Consider the following 20,246-nt stretch of genomic DNA (forward strand, 5'->3'; position numbering starts at 1 on the left):
AGGACCCATTACGGTCTTTCTACCTGAAGATTGCTCCCACACGGTTCCATTGTTGGTTTGGCCGAATAGCGACTGTGGATGGAATTGTCGCATGACTCGTTAAGCCCTAGCTACTAGCGGGGTATGGAGTGGGCATTGGATATAAGCGCTGGAGGAAGCCAGGAACCTAGCCACTGGCAGGCAGACTGCGCATTTGGTCGGATAGCCCAGCTAAATAGCAGGTGACCTATTTTGCCCTGAGAAGTCCGGTATGTATTATTCTTACCTTCGGCCTGGAGACGATCGTGTGGGAGCGGTAAGATTGTTCCTCTTTTTCATGGCAGCAGTTTGTGTTTATTCCTTGTTTTTCCTTCATTTCTGTTCATTTTTTTATGTGTCCATGTATGTGGGTATAGGCATGACGGCTGGATCAGCCTGCGTTCCAGCCGCCGCTTACTTCCTGTTTTTTTGTTAGTACGTTCGGTCTGCGCATGCGCGAGTACGGCACAGGAATGAGGCTTGGTTCGCGCATGTGCAGTAGCGACGCACACGACGCGGTGATGACGTCACTAAGGCGGAAATAGCCTGCAGGCTTTGGGAATGCTTGCAGGCTATTATGTGACTTCCCCTTGTCCAGGATTTCTTGTGTGGAGGTAGGTGGCCTTCTGGGAAGAGGGGGTGGGCGTGTGTGTGTATGGTGCTCTCAGCCTTACTTGTATATCTTTGGAGCAATTATGGAAGCCCCTAGAGATATGGACTCACCTCCGCCTGTATGTGGCCAGCCCTCTCATAATAGGTACTGTCTGGGGGGGAAGTGGGGGGGGGGTCCGGTATTAGTCAGTCTGTTATCTTTCCTTATCTGTATGTCTCTTCTATCTCTGTCTTAGCCCATCTAGATCAGAACAGCAACGCAGCTCAACGCATAGAGGAAGCGATTCTTCTAAGTCTTACCACCGGCATTCATATTCTAAGTCTAAACATCACGGCTCACCCTCAAGATCTGGGCGCCGTAGCGAGGATCGATCTCGTTCCTCCAGGGCTCATTCCAGCCGTTCAGTTATCAATACTTGCTGGGGATGCAGATCGCAAGTTCCTACTGGGAAATCCCTGTGTGACCTCGGCTTTTCCAAAGCCTCTAGTGAGAGAGGGGGTACGGACCAGCAACTAAGATCCCTTGTGGAAAAAGTGGTGAAAGAATCCCTCAAGGGGATCGGGGCCAGTCAGACCCCTGTGCCTCAGTCAGAGTCACCTCAGTCACCAGTCAGGGAGTCGCATGCTCAAGAGCTCTGGGAGTCCTCTCTAACAAGCCACCCTTCAGCTTCTGCTTCAGGCAGTGAATCTGAGGAAGATAGTCCCTGTGTGGGGTTTGACTTTGCCTTACTCTCACCCTTGGTGAAGGCTATCAGAGAGGCTTTGAACTGGGAAGATGAGGTGGCTAATCCTTCCAAACAAAGGAAGTATTTTAAGCAACTTAAAAGGGAGCGTCTTAACTTTCCATTCCTGTCTGAACTTGGTGAGGTCATCACGGATGAATGGAGTAAAGTTGAGAAAAAGAATGGTATGCTTTCAAAAGTCCTAAGGTTATATCCCTTTAAGGAGGATGAGGTCAAGTATCTGGAATCAGCTCCACTCGTGGATGCAGCGGTGATGAGACTAGTAAAACATGTGACCCTTCCATTGGAAGATACAGTTTCATTCAAGGATGCCTTAGATAGGTGGATTGATTCCGATTTAAAGAGTATGGCATGCAAGCCAGCATTGGGTTTAGCGGCAATGTCCAAGGCCATGGAAGTCTGGACGGATGGTGTGGATGATACCCTCAGAAACATTTCGGATGAATTCGCAAGAATTGCATCGGCTTTTCTGGGGGAGGCTTCGATTGACATCATCCGCTTAGTGTCTCGGGTTATGCTTTCAGCTGTAACCGCCAAACGGGTGCTTTGGCTCCGTCCCTGGCTGGCTGATCCAGCGTCTAAACAGGTGTGGTGGCGTATCCCTTTCGAGGGTTCTTCCCTTTTTGGGAATAAATTGGATAATGCCATAACCCGGGCCACTGGTGGGAAGTCTGGGTTTCTTCCTCAGGATAGACGTTTAAAAAGCCAGAGGAGATTTTTTCCTAAAAAGCAATATCAAGAGCAGGCCAGGGAGGCCCGTAGCTATAGACCGGGTCGGAAATATTCCAGGTCATGGAAGTCAAGGCAGTCCTCCTTTAAGAAATCCGCCAAGAGCAGTGTGACAGGAGAGAGGGAACCAACCAAATCTTTTTGAGATTGGGCCCACTCAGATAGGCCAGGTGGGGGCTCGTCTTCTACGTTTTCGGCATGTCTGGGCCGCCTCAATCCAGGACTTCTGGACCGTCAGAACGGTCTCTTCAGGCCATTCTTGGACCTTCAGCAGGTCCCCAAGACTAAAGTATGTTCCCACCTCCCTTCCGGCCTCAGAAGAAAAAAGGCAGATCCTGTTGGCCTACGTAAAATCTTTATTAGCTCAAGGTGCTGCCGTTCCCGTGCCAGACTATCAACGAGGGAGAGGAATTTATTCTCTTTTTATGGTCCAAAAGAAAAACGGTTCTTGGAGGCCAGTCATAGACCTTACACATCTGAACCATCTCCACGTGGGTGGTTCAGGCGATCCAGTGGGCTTATAAAGAGAAGGGCTTGGCTCCTCCTGAGACGGTTACGGCACATTCCACGAGAAGTCTCTCTACTTCTTGGGCAGCTTCACGTCATGTGGCTCCTGAGGTTATCTGCAAAGCTGCCTCTTGGTCATCCATCCATTGATACATTTATGGCTCACTATTGTGTCGAACCTGCCAGTTTATCTTCCGTTGATTTTGGTTTAAAGGTGCTGTCGGTTGACAGTGTTAAATAAATTTTTGTTCAGCATTTTTGCCCACCCAAGTGTGTTTGGCGAGTTATTTCCCACACGTTGCTGCCATGGAGTCTGTCAGGAAAACGGAAAATTCCTATCAAAATACTTACTGTAATTTTCCTTTCCTGATGGACTCCATGGCAGCAGGAGTTCCCTCCCAAAATGGCTGGAGTAGGCTAGTTACCGAACACGGCCATGGGCAGGGAGCAAAGATTTATGGGAGTAGTGTCCTATAGGGTAGTGGAGGCGGGACTTAACCCACACGTTGCTGCCATGGAGTCAATCAGGAAAGGAAAATTACGGTAAGTATTTTGATAGGAATTTTCCGTTTTCTTGTTGTCATCATGGGGTATTGTAGAAATCTGAGGAAAATAATGAACTTAATCCATTTTGGATTAAGGCTGTAACATAATATATGGAAAAAGTGAAGCACTGTGGATACTTTTCAGATGCACTGTATTATACATAGAATGTACTGTATTAATTAATAGGGATGGCCTCGCGGTTCGCTGGAAATTTTGCGTGTTCGCGATTTGCCAAACCGGCGGACTATTGGTGCTGTTCGCCTGGCAAACATATGTGTTTACAGTGTGAAAGAACTTTGACCAATGATGACACATCCATCATGGGGTAGAGGACAGCCAATTGAGACATTTGAGCACATGGACAATTGGACATTCCCCAACCTTATAAATAGACCTGATCTGGCGGCCATTTTACATTCTGTCTTATGTTAGTGTAGGGACAGGATGCTGTGTGAAGCAGGGACAGTCAGTTTAATCACTAGCTATTACAATTAGGTCCACAAAAGTCCTTTTAAGGACTGGTATAGGTGTAGTACACTATATAGGGTTCAGTGCACTGCTGTGCTGGTGATTGCAGCTGTTTTTTGTCAGTGTAGGGACAGGATGCTGTGTGGAGCAGGGACAGTCCATTTAATCACTGGCTAGCTATTACTATTAGGTCCACAAAGGTCCTTTTAAGGACTGGTATAGGTGTACAGTATATAAGGTGCTGGTGCACTGCTGTGCTGCAGATTACTGCTCGTTTCTGCAGCAGTCTTTTATCAGTGTAGGGAATGAGGGACAGTCTGCAAATCACTAGCTACTAGGTCCACAAAGATCCTTTTAAGGACTGGTATAGGTATACAGTATATAGGGTGCTGGTGCACTGCTGTGCTGCAGATTACTGCTCCTTTCTGCAGCTGTCTTTTATCAGTGTAGGAACCGAGGCACAATCTGCAAATCACTAGCTACTAGGTCCACAAAGGTCCTTTTAAGGACTGGTATAGGTGTACAATATATAGGGTTGTGGTGCACTGCTGCTGACTGCTGCCCAATTCTGCAGCTGTCTTAACCGGGTAGGGACTGAGGGACAGTCTGCAAATCACTAGCTACTAGGTCCACAAATGTCCTTTTAAGGACTGGTATAGGTGTACTATTTGGTGTGCAGTATAAAGGTGTGTAATACATGTATAAAATACTTTCACATATAGAAAGCATAGTATAGTGCATTTCCACTGTGCAGCATTGTGACTGCTGAGCGGTTCTGCAGCGATACTACAAAGAGTGACAAACGCAATAAAAAAAAAGTATTATAACTGGTGTGATAGACTAGTGGCCCCCAAAAACGACAGATTGAAGCGGGGTGTTATATACCTTCTTCCACATACATACTGCACTTCTCGAGAGACTTTTGTCACAGGGTCATTTAAAAAATGACAGGCAGATGAAGAGGCAGGCCCTTCCGCAGGGGTAGTAGGGATAGGGCAGGAGCAACAGACTTGAGCCAAAGTGGCAAATTGCAGAAGGTGCGCGCGATTACATCAAAGGACGCACCAGACTTGGTTGAGTGGCTCACTCAGCCTTACTCTTCTGCACCCTCCTCATCCTCTCGATCTGCACCCTCTTCTTCACTCTCTGCTGTGTGCACCCCCAAAGACACTACCACCAACACCACCTCCACCACCATATACCTTCCGCTTGAGTCACAGGAATTATTTTCCGATCCATATCAAGACATTTCCGATGCTCAGCCACTCTTGGCATTGGATCAGGAAGAGGAGGTAGCAACAACCGCCACTCAGCAGTCTGACAACAGTACCCAGATCAGCCCAAGGAGGAGGTTGGTCCCCGCTGTTGTTGCCTACTCCGAGATCTCGAATTATAGTGGTGTGGAAGGTGATGTCGATGATGACGTGTCTAGTGATGTCACGTGGGTGCCAACAAGAGAGGAAGAGGAGGGGAGTTCAGAGGGAGATATGGACCAGCAGATAGGAAGGAGAAGCAGGAAGAACTTATATTGCACAGGAGGGACAAAGCAGACTGCTAATGTATCAGGAGCGAGGCATCAACCATGTACGGTCACATCTGGCGCTCCCAAGAGGCCGGCACATAGCTCCGCAGTGTGGGCTTTTTTTAACGTGTCTGCTGCTGACAATAGTGTTGCCATCTGCAATCTTTGCAGTCAACGCATAAGTCGCGGTAAGCCCAACACTCACCTAGGGACGACCGCCTTAAGAAGGCACATGAGCTGCCATCACCGAACCCAGTGGGAGCAACGGAACCCACAAAGCCACACTCCAGGCTCTCACCATCCAGCATCGTCTCTCCTCACAATTGTCCTCCACTCCACCTTCCATTATGCCATCCTCACGTTTTTCTGGAAAAAGGCAGGCTTCCATTGGCCAAATGTTTGAGCGTAAAAAAAATGATAACGCCGGATAACCCTCTTGCCCAACGGTTGACGGCTGGCTTGTCAGAACTGATAGCCCGCCAACTACTGCCATATAAACTGGTGGACTCGGAGGCCTTTTGAAAATTTGTGGCCATTGGAACACCACAATGGAAGGTCCCAGGAAGGAAGTATTTCTCACAGAAGGGCATCCCAGAGCTATATGGCCATGTTCAGCAGCAAGTGAATGTATCTCTGGCACACAGTGTCGGTGCCAAGATACATCTGACCACAGACACGTGGGCTAGCAAACACAGGCAGGGAAGGTATATCACTTTTACTGCCCACTGGGTGAACCTTCTGGCGGCCGTCAAGCATGTAACCCGTGGCACCCGTGTAGATTTGGTTTTACCACCACGGATTGCATGCAGGCCTGGCTCTTCTTCTCCTCCTCCTACTCCATCCTCCTCCCTCTCCTCCTCGGCTGACTCCTCCTTTTCCACTGCTAGCGTCTCTTCCGCTGCACCTCCCAAGCTCCCCAGAACATATTTGACATGCCAGGTGAGACGTTGCCATGCTGTGCTGCGTCTGTTGTGCCTGGAAGCCAAGAGCCACACTGGCCCTGCACTCTTTTTAGCTTTGCGTTCACAGGCAGATCAGTGGCTAACACCGCTTAATTTGACAGTTGGTAAAGTGGTGTGTGACAATGGTGCCAATCTGCTTAGCGCATTGAAACAGGGCAAAATTACGCACGTGCCATGCATGGCACACGTCTTAAACTTGGTCGTGCAGCGATTCGTTGTCAAATACCCTGGGGTCCAGGACATCTTGCGGAAGGCAAGGAAAATCTCGGCCCATTTCAGAAGATCTTACACGGCCATGGCTCGCCATGCTAACATTCAGCGGCGACACAATCTGACGGTCAGACGTCTTATTTGCGGTTGCCTGACGCGATGGAACTCAACCTTCTATATGCTTCATAGGCTGCTCCAGCAGAAACGTGCAGTTAACGTCTACCTGTACGAACTCTGCGGCAGAACAGGTTCTGAGGAGCTTGGTTTTTTTTTCACCACGCCAGTGGCTGCTCATGCGCGACGCATGCAGACTTCTGCGGCCATTTGATGAGATCATCAAACTGGTCAGTCGCAGCCATGGCGCCATCAGTGACATGGTACCTTATGCCTTTTTTATGGAGCGTGCTTTGCGTTGCGTCATTGATCAAGCCGTGGAGGAGCAGGAAGATGAGGAAGTCGCAATGCTGGATGAATTCCCAGGGGAGGCTACTCTACCTGAGACAAGTCAACAACAGGATTCTGAAGAGGAGTCAGAGGAGGATGGTGCTGGGGTGGATGAGGAGGAGCAAGAAGAGCATGCTTTAAACCTTTCTGGGATCCCTGTTGTGCGTGGATGGGGAGAGGAGAACGAGGAGGACGACATTATCCTGGATGATGAGCAGGAGCCAGGCCACCACACCGCTTCCAGTTTAGTGCAAATGGGGGCCTTCATGCTCCAGTGTTTTAATAGGGACCCTTGTATAAAAAGCATAAGGGTCAAGGACCAGTACTGGGTGGCAACATACTTAGACCCCCGGTACAACACACAAAATGGCGAAAATGTTACCACCGTCACAGAGGGCTGTCAGAATGGAGCACTTCCAGGCATTGCTTCGAGAAATGCTGCATTCTGCTTTTGCATGCGCTGGCAGAGGAGGAATTCCCACTCCCAGAGAAACAGCTCCTGCAAGAAGAGGACGGTTTGAAGGTGTGTTGGTGACTTCTGATATGAGGTCATTCTTTCAGCCGACCCATCGACAGGTGTCATCTGGATCCAGCATCAGGGAATGCCTAGACCGACAGGTGTCCGACTACATCGGGTTAACGCCCGATGTGGACGCTCTGAGGAGTGATGAACCCATGGACTACTGGGTGGGCAGGCTTGACCTCTGGCCAGAGCTTGCCCAATTTGCAATGGAACTGTTGGCTTGCCCCTCGTCCAGTGTCCTGTCCGAAAGCACGTTCAGCGCAGCAGGGGGGATCGTGACCGATAAGCGCACTCGCCTAGCTCACGACAGTGTTGACTACCTCACATTTATAAAAATGAATGAGGCATGGATCTCGGAGGAATTCAACACATGACCAGTAGACCATGTATATCTCTATAAACAATTTATTTAATCAAGCACACAGACCTTTTTTCTACCTTTGGCTCACTTCCTTGAACAAAAAAAGCACACCGTACTATATGCCCATGCCCTCCTGTTTTAAGAGATTGAGCGGTGTCATATTTTTGGGGACCAGCAGCGAGTTGCTAGTATCAGTGCTGCTGTCAGTGCTCTCTATCTCGGTGCTGGTGTCGGGGCTCTCTATCACGGTGCTGGTGTCGGGGCTCTCTATCACGGTGCTGGTGTCGGTGCTCTCTATCACGGTGCTGGTGTCGGTGCTCTCTCTCTATCATGGTGCTGGTGTTGGTGCTCTCTCTCTATCTCGGTGCTGGTGTCCGTGCGCTCTCTCTATCTCGGTGCTGGTGTCCGTGCGCTCTCTCTATCTCAGTGCTGGTGTGGTGTCAGTGCTCTCTATCACGGTGCTGGTGCTCTCTATCTCGGTGCTGTCAGTGCTCTCTCTATCTCTGTGCTGGTGTCAGTGCTCTCTCTCTATCTCGGTGCTGGTGTCAGTGCTCTCTCTCTATCTCGGTGCTGGCGTCAGTGCTCTCGCTCTCTGTCACGGTGCTGTGTCAGTGCTCTCTCTATCTCTGTGCTGGTGTCAGTGCTCTCTCTCTATCTCGGTGCTGGTGTCAGTGCTCTCTCTATCTCGGTGCTGGTGTCAGTGCTCTCTCTCTATCTCGGTGCTGGTGTCAGTGCTCTCTCTCTATCTTGGTGCTGGTGTCAGTGCTCTCTCTCTATCTCGGTGCTGGTGTCAGTGCTCTCTCTCTATCTCGGTGCTGGTGTCAGTGCTCTCTATCTCGGTGATGGTTGTGATGTCAGTGCTCTCTCTATCTCGGTGCTGGTGTCAGTGCTCTCTCTATCTCGGTGCTGGTGTCAGTGCTCTCTATCACGGTGCTGGTGATCATCTCCTGCACCCTCTTCATAGCCTACCCTGACCTTTCCTCTCCTCCATTGCCTTCATGCGCTCCTGAGTCCTGAATTGTCAAAATTTCACAGATAAAAAAAGAATGCTTGTCGATTCCAGATTCACTTCATACTTTTGTTACTTTTGTCAGTGGCCATGTGGTGGGACTATGTGTGCACAGCTAGTAAGTATTTTGTGGCTGAAAATATGACCTGTAGGTTTTTAAGGTTCCTACCATTGAAGTCAATGGGGCCCGCTGCAAACTTTGCGGTTCGCAAACTTTTTCCCGCGTTCGCGGTTAGCGAAACGTCCCGTCGGAAGTTCGTCCATCTCTATTAATGCTTTTTACAAACCAGAAAGTATAGTGCTATATCCAATACTACAATGCATGGTGAAAAATAATGCAATGAATAAAGTGCTCAAAGCTTAAAATTAGCAATACATACATTCATAATAATGTGTGCAATAAGTAAATAAAAAATGACATTTCATATGTACACAAAAACGTCCATAGAAGAGCCCATAAAGCAAGATAAAAGAATCCAAAGATATACAAATCCACTCAGAGAGGAGGAATCATTACAAAAAACAATCTAAATCAGGAATAGAAAGCTTTCAGATCCCAAGTTTGTATTAATATGATATTTTTTATTGCATTTTTTTGCACCACACATTGTAATATTGTATATAGCACTATACTGTCTGGTTTGTAACTTTTGTATACTTTGTATCTTAGTATTTTGTTAGCTGCTTATTTTTTAGTTTATTTAGGTCCTAGCACAAATTTCTTTTTTCTTTAAGATTAATTAAGGCTTGTTTGTATAATACAGTCTGTACAGAACACTGGGTATAAATAGTGTAATGTACATGAGTAATAATAACTTGATTATGAAGAACAGAGTGGGGTGCTTTGCATCTATATTTATAAATTAGATTTACTTCATCTTTAAATATATAAAAAAGAAAAGTGCTGAGCACTGTAGCTTGTTAAAGAGCCACAAGTTCAAAGTGTAATATCAGCATTTGGCTGTCATTTTTAATTGCTCTCTTGTGACAAAAATAATAGTTTTAATGTCTGTTGCCTTTCTCTTGTTTATGCAAGGTACATTAGTAATAATATGAATATTACATACAAGTTATTTTAACCAATATCATCAGTTTTCTATAATTGCTATTTAATGTGCTTAAAGTGATTTTAAAGTCTCACTGAAAATAAAAACGTACCTGCTCTATGCAGTGGTTTTGCACAGAGCAGCCCATATCCGCCTCTTCTCGGGTCCCCCTTCTGTGCTCCTGGCCCCTCTCTCCTGTTGAGTATCCCCACAGCAAGCAGCTTGATATGGTGACACCCAAGCCGAGTCACAGCTCCCTGTGTCTATTCAGACACAAAACCACAATCCGACCCAGCCTCCTCGCTCTCTTGATTGGCTCCCGCTGCTGTCAATCAAAATCATTCAGCCAATTGCATCACCCTTCTGTCTAAGCCAATGAGGAGGAGAGTCCTGGACAGCTTAGACACTCCTGCAACATCGCTGGATAAAGGCTGACTCAGGTAAGTATTAGGAGGGCTGAAGCTGGCTGCTGCACACAGAAGTTTATTTTATCTTAATGCATAGAATGCATTTAGATAAAAAAAAAACCTTCTGCCTTTACAATCCCTTTAACTGCCTCACGGCCGTCCGCCATTATACGACGTGACGGACTTTGGGAGGGTATATCTGAATGATGCCTTTAGCTACAGACCTCATTCAGATATTGCCGTTTTCAGCCGGCAATTCCCCCCCACCCCGCCGTCCTCCGGCGTTACGATCGGTGAGTCGGACAAAGGATCCGCAGGCCCTGGATGTTGATCATAGAGATTTCCGGCCGACCAGATGGTCGCTGGAGTCTCTATGATTGTCGGAAACCGGGCGCAATGTTATGACATCACGCCTGGGCTCTGCATTTAAAAAAAACAGAGCCGTTTCGGCAGAGAAACGGTGACCGTTTTTAAATTTTTTTTATTTCAGGCTTCCCAGCCTAGTGGTGAGATGTGGGGTCTTATTGGCCGCATATCTCATTATAAAGAGGACCTGTCATGTCAGATTCCTATTACAAGGGATGTTTACATTCCTTGTAATAGGAATAAAAGTGATCAAAAAATACTTTTTTTCAAAAAAGTGCCAAAATAAAAACAAGAAAGTATAATTAACAATACTTAAATTTTTTTTTAAAGCGCCCCTGTCCTGTGTGCTCGCACGCAGAAGCGAACGCATACGTCAGTCCTGCCCACATATAAAAACGTTGTTCAAACCATACATGTGAGGTATCAATGAAAATGTTGGAGTGAGAGCAATAATTTTGTCCCTAGACCTCCTCAAGTAACCAGTAAAAAAATTTCAAGTGTCGCCTATGGGGATTTTTAAGTAGCAATTTTGGAGCCATTCCATGGGCGTGTGCAATTTTGAAGCGTGACATGTTAGGCATCTATTTACTCAGCGTAACTTCATCTTTCACAATATGTAAAAATATTGGGCTAACCTTACTGGTTTTTTTTGTTTTTTTTAAAGTACAAAACTTTTTCTTTCCCAAAGAACCCACTCAAAAAATAGTAACAACCACCATTGTATTCTCTAGGGCCTTTGCTAAAAAAAAAACATATATAATGTTTGGGGGTTTTATGTAATTTTCTAGCAAAAAAATTATGATTTTTACATGTAGGAGAGAAATGTTAGAATTGGCCTGGGTGGCAAGTGGTTAAAGAAATTTCCATTTTACCTGTTAAAGCGAATCAGTTCCTGTCTAAGCACTGTATTCATTGATTCCTCATAGATCACGGGATATTTTTCTATGACTTCATCCATGTTGAAATCATTTGGCAATTTATTGAGTATATCTCTAGCCAAATCTTCAACAATTTCCTATGAATGAAAAAAGAATAAAAAATATTATTAACCAGTTGAATGTCACATGTACAGTATCTTAAAGGTTATCAGACAATGACTGGGTCTATTTATAATATACAGAATAGTAAAGCATTACCCTATAAATTACATACATGTCTGTATTTGAAAAGACAGTGTATATTTTCCAGAGAAAACAATGAGATTCTAACTTCTAATCATATTTGACCGAAAGGTATAAAATAGACACTTTCTTTTAGACGTTTCATATAAGAATGCTTGCATTTGTCAACAATCCACCTAAAAACCAAGGCCCAACATAAGATAAGTGACCAATGAAATAGCTAAATATAGACAATTTAGACTTTATTCTCATTTCCATGCAGTATGGAAGCACTTAATGTGCAGTCACACTACCACCCTATTCATATAGTTTTTAATGGCACCTTAGGCAACACAGAAACAAGCAGGTAAGCTTGTGTTTTCTGCTGGATGTGAAATATTAATCTAGGAATTTCTAGGAAAAAGGAGGAACATTGGCCTAAGAAAAGCTGAAGATAAAAAAAAAGTCAACATGTATCTAGTAGTTATATGCATGGGAAAACTATAAAAAATAAAAAGTTGTTTTCCTGAAATGATATGTAGCAGCCATAACCCTTGGCAGGGCGGCTTTAACTTTTGGGCTTACCTCCGCTTGGCTGGATCTTCCACGTCTAGGGGTTCCCAGAGTTAGTACCCAACAACTTTGGACACTGACACCATAAAAGTCCTTTAGAAAAGGTTTTTATTTGCAGGGGTAACCTCCAACAACACAGTCTTGTATGGGAACAGAGGGCAAGGGTGAAGAAACTCAGGCACCTTGAACCGCTAATATCAGAAAGTCTCTAATACCACCCAGAGAGTAGCCACTTGCAGCTGGGCGCTTACACAATTAACCCTCAGAACCCCTTTACTGTTCTCAGGCAAAAACTAAATTTGTACATGACAGACACTTTGTCCAGATTTTTACAAAGTAATTTTTATTAGAGCATTTTTCCAAACCACACTGATATAGTTTGATAAAAAAAACTATATTCTAACAAATATATAGAAATTGGTCAGGAGGGATTGGGCTCCCTGACCTAAAAAAAATATTACAATGCCTGCCGCTTTTCCAGAATCCTAGACTGGAACATACATTAGAAATAGTTTACATTATAAACAGAGTTAGTACCCAAAAACTTTTGACGCTGACAGCATAAAAGTCCTTTAGAAAAGTTTTTTATTTGCAGGGGTAACATCCAACACAGTCTTGTATGGGAACAGAGGGCAAGGGTGAAAAAACTCAGGCACCTTGAACCGCTAATATCAGAAAGTCTCTAATACCACCCAGAGAGTAGCCACTCGCAGCTGGGCGCTTCAAGGCTGAACAAATCTCTAGCCAGAAATTATGGCAGTCAGCACTCTGATCCAGAACTTGTGAAATCTTTGACCTTGAGTAACTGGTAACAGAAGTGAACAGGAACCTTTTTCCTCAGTACCTGGAACGTTCTCTGTCTCCTTGGCAGTATTGGTAAAAGCGTGAATTCGTCAGTGTCCTTCACAACTCAGCAACCAGGCACTTCTCAGGATGCCAGCTTGTTGGCCCTCCTCCAAAGAGTCCTCCCCCAGTCACTTACACAAGCTGCGGTGCCCCTGCAAGCCGAGAGCACACCCGGACGCCTTGAATCCTCCCTCAGTTGCTGCGCCTCGGACCAGCCGGTTCAGAGACTCAGGAACAGATGGATCCCTACCCCAGACCAGGCGGGTCTATTGGGATTAGCCAACCGAAGCATGTTGCGGAGCAACTAACCCTCCCGTGACCGGGACCCCTCGCGGGGCTACCCCGGTCCAGAATCGGGAACAGACCGCTAAGGCCTCAGGAACGAACCTAGAACATGTGACTTCAACATCTTAAGTACCTTCCCCAGACTCCTCAGCGTGGCCCGGTGCACCCACTGATTGGCTCTGGGAAAGATGATACCTAAAACGTCCAACCAGGCTTGGTTATGAGCCTGTCATGTGCACCTAACTGTACACATGACCAGGCAGAACTCTAACACAGCCCAGCCAAACTGATGTCAAAGTTAAACCTACACAATTAACCCTCTGAACCCCTTTACTGTTCGGAGACAAAAACTAAATTTGTACATGACAGACACTTTGTCCAAAGTGTCATCGCTACACATCCCCCCCAGTTATTTAGACGATGTCCCCATCATCTAGGCAACAACCAGGGCAAAAATCCTATCCTATAAAAAAACTATACGGTGACTGAGGTTTTATTTTTTTTTATGGGTGTTGGGGAAGGAAAAGAAAGGAAACACATTTAAACATTAGCGTTTTTACAACAACACATTCAATGCTGTACATATACCACCAAACTAAACTGACTAACCCACCCAATCTCTGATGAGCTTGACAGTCGATCTCGGTGCATCCTGAAAGAGAAACACAAGACAACACTGTACACTATACATTTTGTCTTGAAGAGCGAAATTCGACTGTTAATTCAATGGAACTTCCTTCTTCAAAGACACGTGAAATTTCTCTCTAACATTTTCTAACGGCTGTGAAAAGGAAATTCTTGCCCATTACTGCTCCTTTCCTGCCAACTCACGTCACCTAGTGGTCAGAGCCGCTGTAACTACAAGTCTCAGTAACCAGAGAGCGGTGGGCTAAAAGCCTGTAGAACTTGATTTGTATTTCCTCGTAAGAACCACCTGCCTAACTACCCCATAGTCCTTGTAACTAGCAGAAAAACATAAGAACTGAAGACACAGAAGTTATTTTTCTTTTTTCTGTGGAAAACTCAAAGACTTGACTCCAGGGATAATTCACCAATAAAATCTCGGATCGGGCACAACAACATCCCCATCCTTTACGCATCGTAGTTGGTGATGAAATGAACAGCACTGTTCTTATCCGGTCTGCAGAGCACAACTTGTTTACAACAGGCCTGCCGACCATAGTCCCAATGCAACAGATATCCCAGGAATAGGTTAAACATTTCTCGGGTGAAAGATATCTTCTGCATGTCACTTCTTCCACAATGTCTATGACTTCCCCAAGTACAAAAAGGAAGTTAAAGTCCATACTCTGTTGCCACCCGCCTATGAAAGTCTCAGGGGCCTAACAACCTCATCATGTGCGGGTAGTGTCCATGCACAGGCAACAATTAGAGTTTAATCTAAAATCTTTTAAAAAGTTAAAACTTTTACTCGCGGCAACCTTGGTTCAAAATACCAGTCGTCTCCCTCATCGGAGCCAGTTTAAACTGGTGAATCAGGTGAAGAATCTCCTGCGGGCAAATAATTCTCCGTGGCAGTATTTGCAGCTCCCCGTAGTTTGCACTTGAGCACTTTCTCCCAGATATCCGGTCTAGGGGTGCAGGAGGCAGGCCTGCCTCTGCGGTGGGGGTTTTCTGAGCTGCTCCTCTGCTTGAACAACTGATGCTGCAGCGTCAGCCTTCTTCCGCGGGGTCACGTCCACAACCTCTGCAAGAGTCTCTGAGCCCTCAGAAGGGGCAGGATCCCTCCTGGCAATCTGAGCCCCAAAGGATGATGCTGGGGCATACCCAATGGACTCTTCCGTGGAGATACCTGTGGCCCAATCATACCGGAAGGTCTGGGGTTGCACCGTGGGCTGTTTGACCCTGAATATATACTCGCCACACTTCCGAAACCTTGAGAACGGCCGGGGGTTTGCGACCAACCCATCACCTCTCCCGCACAACATCCCAAGGGCCTCAACATCCCCGATGTTGCACAGGACAAACCGCCCCTGCGGCAGAAACCGAATGCCCGTATCTGTGATTATCGTACCGGGCATCTGCATGCTCGCTGGACCCCTCACTGTGGACATCCTGGGTCCAGGTGCTGGCTGCATGTGTGGAAGTCAATGCATTTCCAAAAACTTTCTCTCCAAGCTCCGAGAAAAATGGACTCGCCTCTTCCTTCGGCAACACTTACGCAGTGCCGCGTGCAGGGAAAAGATCAGCCTAGACTCCTCCCACTGGGCGCCAGCTCCTGTGTAATTTTGCGGGCTTTTAGTACAGGCTTCTCCCATGCTTACGCACCTCAGTAAAAGTCTCTCCAAAATGGCGCTGATCTTTATGGTGCAGTTCAAAAAAACATTCTTCACCCTCTGTTCCAAGGCTACGAGGTAACTGTAAATTCCAGACTGCGAGCCCCCACATGTAGCGTCCATAACCCTTGGCAGGGCGGCTTTAACTTTTGGGCTTACCGGTTACCTCCGCTTGGCTGGTTCTGCCACGTCTAGGGGTTCCCAGATTTAGTACCCAACAACTTTAGACGCTGAAACCATAAAAGTCCTTTAGAAAAGGTTTTTATTTGCAGGGGTAACATCCAACAACACAGTCTTGTATGGGAACAGAGGGCAAGGGTGAAGAAACTCAGGCATCTTGAACCGCTAATATCAGAAAGTCTCTAATACCACCCAGAGAGTAGCCACTCGCAGCTGGGAGCTTACACAATTAACCCTCAGAACCCCTTTACTGTTCTCAGGCAAAAACTAAATTTGTACATGACAGACACTTTGTCCAAAGTGTCATCGCTACAGATATACCTTTTTTTACAAAGTCATTTTTATTAGAGCATTTTTCCAAACCACACTGATATAGTTTGATATAAAAAAACTATATTCTAACAAATATATAGAAATTGGTCAGGAGGGATTGGGCTCCCTGACCTAAAAAAATTATTACAATGCCTGCCGCCTTTCCAGAATCCTAGACTGGAACATACATTATAAATACAAAGATTGGGTTACCCTCGAAGCCTCATTGACCTCTTCATCCTCTCCACTTACTACCCTGGCACATCCCAAAACACATACCACCCGAAACTCGGAATCACCCCTTAATTGGCCCAACAATCCAATGCTTCCACAACATTTGCAAATCAATCTCCTTATCCTCTACACCAGGCCCCCTAACCCCACTACGTCTCAATCCTGACTTCACTCCTGGAATGCATAACAACTTCCTGACATCTGGCCACACAGAGATATCCAGATATACCATTTCTTCTCACAAGGCAAACTTTTACACTGGGAAAAACTCCCTTCAAATATCAATGACACCTACATCAACCCTCTGGAATCACACATTGTTTCTACACTACATGAGCTCATTGGATAGAAAATTCAAGGTCTCCACACCACTATCGCCTTTTTAAACATTATGCACAAAGCAATCCCCCCAAAACCACTTAATCTCCACTAGACATACCCTCCAACACAGGACTGGCCTGAAAAACATGGGAAAACGACATCTCCATATCCCTGTTACAGGGAACAAGCGTACCTGAACATCCACAAGGGATCCGTAAACGTCTCCACCAAGGAAAATGGTTACAAAGTCCAATCTCGCTGGTACCGCACCCCTTCCCTCCTCCACAAATTCAACTCAGACATCCCAGACATATGCTGGAAATGCAAACAGGAAAAGGGGACCCTCCTACACATTTGGTGGAGCTGTCCCACCATCCAAACTTTCTGGTCCACCAAATTATAAAGTAACCAGCTACACACTTGACCTCTCTCCAGCACAATTTCTCCTGCACTTTACCACCTCATTGAATAGCAACTACTTCAAATCTTTAGCCATGCACATGGTAAACACGGCAAAACAATGCATTCCAGTACATTGGGCCACCTCACGTACCCCCATCAAAGAATGGCTAAATAGAATCTCCAAGATAGCTGAAATAGAAGGTCTCATCCGCATTGCCCATGATATACCTGCTAAATTCTCATCGAAATGGGCCTATTGGACTCACTTCCAAACAGATTGCAAAGATCTCATCACTGCCAATACACTTCCCATCTGACATTACTCTACCACACCTGCATAAATCCAGACTCAATTCAGAGATCCCTTTTTTACCCACTTATATCATAAACAGTGAACTATCCTCGTCTGTCACATCCCCATAAAACCCGTTCTCCCTATCTTTCCCCACCGGAGGGAGAGAGAGATAGACAACAACCAGTGGCGGCTGGTGAAGTTTTTGGATGAGGGGCGCTAGACCCCGCCCATCATGACCCCACCCATCATTCTAGCCCCTCCCACTTCCCATAAACCACGCCCCTTATGTAATCTGAAAAAAAATTGGCGTGGGTTCCCCCCTCTGAGAGCATACCAGGCCCTTAGGTCTGGTATGGATTCCAAGGGGAACCCCCTACGCCGAAAAAACGGCGTGGGGGTCCCCCCCAGATCCACACCAGACCCTTATCCGAGCCCGCTACCCGGCCGGCCAGGAAAGGGGGTGGGGACGAGCGGGCGCCCCCCCTCCTGAGCCGTACCAGACCGCGTGCCCTCAACATGGGGGGGTGCCTTGGGGGAGGGGGGGCGGGCGGTCCCCCCACCCCAAAGCACCTTGTCCCCATGTTGATGAGGACAAGGGCCTCTTCCCGACAACCCTGGCTGTTGGTTGTCGGGGTCTGCGGGCGGGGGGCTTATCGGAATCCGGGAGCCCCCTTTAATAAAGGGCCCCCGGATACCGGCCCCCCACCCTATGTGAATGAGTATGGGGTACAATGTACCCCTACCCATTCACCTGTGAAAAAAAGTACAAACAAAACACAACACAGGGTTAAAATATTTTATTGCACAGCTCCGGGGGTCTTCCCGCCGGACTCCTCCGCTATCTTCTTGTAGCTCTTTTGCTAGCGGAGGAGCCCGGCTTTCTTCCTCGCCGCCGGCCTCTTCTTCCGACTTCGGGGGTCTTGTCCCCCTCTTCGGTTCTTCTGCCGGGCCACCGCGCCTTCTTATAGCTCTTTTACAGGCGGTGGCCCGGTCTTCTGTCACCGCCGCCGCCCGTTCTTCTTCTTCTTCTTCTCCAGGAGATGTTGACTCGACGATCTCTCCGGCCGGAATGCCAGGGACGTGCTGCGCTGCCACTTATATAGGGACAATGGGGCGGTGTCACATGGGTTGATGTCACATGGGTTGGTCACATGGGTTGATGTCACATGGCGACAGTCCCAGCATCCTCCGGGACTGTGACATCGTAAGGGGGCGGGGTCACCATGTGACATCAACCCATGTGACCAACCCATGTGACATCAACCCATGTGACACCGTCCCATTGTCCCTATATAAGTGGCAGTGCAGCTCGTCCCTGGCATTCCGGCCGGAGAGATCGTCGAGTCAACATATCCTGGAGAAGAAGAGGAACGGGCAGCGGCGGCGGCAGAAGAACCGAAGAGGGGGACAAGACCCCCGAAGTCGGAAGAAGAGGCCGGTGGCGAGGAAGAAAGCCAGGCTCCTCCGCTAGCAGAAGAGCTACAAGAGGATAGCGGAGGAGTCCGGCGAGAAGACCCCCGAAGACGGAAGACCCCCGGAGCTGTGCAATAAAATATTTTAACCCTGTGTTGTGTTTTTTTTGTACTTTTTTTCACAGGTGAATGGGTAGGGGTACATTGTACCCCATACTCATTCACATAGGGTGGGGGGCCGGTATCCGGGGGCCCTTTATTAAAGGGGGCTCCCGGATTCCGATAAGCCCCCCGCCCGCAGACCCCGACAACCAACAGCCAGGGTTGTCGGGAAGAGGCCCTTGTCCTCATCAACATGGGGACAAGGTGCTTTGGGGTGGGGGGGCCGCCCGCCCCCCCTCCCCCAAGGCACCCCCCCATGTTGAGGGCACGCGGCCTGGTACGGCTCAGGAGGGGGGGCGCCCGCTCGTCCCCACCCCCTTTCCTGGCCGGCCGGGTAGCGTGCTCGGATAAGGGTCTGGTGTGGATCTGGGGGGGACCCCCACGCCGTTTTTTCGGCGTAGGGGGTTCCCCTTGGAATCCATACCAGACCTAAGGGCCTGGTATGCTCTCGGAGGGGGAACCCACGTCAAATTTTTTTTCTGAAATTTGGCGTGGAGTTCCCCCTTCAGAGCTCATTCTCTGATTGGCCACGGCAAAAGTCGCCTGGCCTGGGGAAACCTTTCTGGCTGTGAAAGCTTTTTTTACATTCATTCAGCTAAATGCATGAACATTCTCAACAAAGTAGAAACTAGAAAGCCTTTATGCGGTGACTCACCTCCTGCCTCACTGTCTTGCAGCTCCGCTCGGGCTGAGGAACGGAGCTGCCGACGTCACTTCCGGGTTTCGTGAAGCAGCCGAAAGCCGGAAGTGACCTGCCTGTCTAAGATTGACAATGCTCCCGCCCGTAGAATCACAGTGATTTTACGGGCGGAAGCTAGTTGGCGTTCTGCAGTGCGCCGCAAGGCGGGTTTTTAACCCGCAAATGAAGCGCCATGGATGCAATCTTGTGATTGCATCGACGTGGCGCTTCTCATAGTGCACTGTGACCGGCGCCACAGTACACTATGTTAAATTGTTAAATGACATTTATTTTTTTAAATGTCTTAAAGGGCCCGTTTTTTTTTTTTTTACTTTTTTTTTTTTTTTACTCTTTTTTTTTTTTTACACCTAGGGAGAGGGGGGCGGCGCCTGGGCGCCCCCTATGGGCGGGCTGCCACTGACAACAACCACCCCCTCCGGTTCCCTACCACCACCTACAAAAACCCTGCCGCATTTCCCCCACCCCCCTTCCCCTCACCCTCAAGTACTGAAGACCGCATTAAAAACTTGACAACAGCTCTCCTCCTTTCCACTTTGTCCTGGTGACAACTTTATCCAAAATGTGTGCACTGTGAAGGAGCAAATTCGTATTTATGATTTTGAATTGAAGTATTGGGAGTGTTTAATTTATGGATTGGATATTGTGTGTTATTAT

General features: G+C 47.3%; 1 protein-coding gene across 1 annotated transcript in view; it reads right to left on the reverse strand.

Moving 5' to 3' along the window:
* DNAH3 (dynein axonemal heavy chain 3) overlaps nucleotides 1-20,246 on the reverse strand; it is a 730,495-nt gene that overhangs the window by 28,496 nt on the left and 681,753 nt on the right. Inside the window, exon 58 of the mRNA XM_077448990.1 lies at nucleotides 11,346-11,488. Within this exon, the coding sequence (XP_077305116.1) occupies nucleotides 11,346-11,488 (143 nt within the window). The remainder of the gene's footprint in view (nucleotides 1-11,345; nucleotides 11,489-20,246) is intronic.

The sequence above is a fragment of the Lithobates pipiens genome, unplaced genomic scaffold (assembly GCF_037356315.1).
Source record: "Lithobates pipiens isolate NorthernLeopardFrog02 unplaced genomic scaffold, aLitPip1_a1.2 Scaffold_22, whole genome shotgun sequence".
Lineage (NCBI taxonomy): Eukaryota > Metazoa > Chordata > Amphibia > Anura > Ranidae > Lithobates > Lithobates pipiens.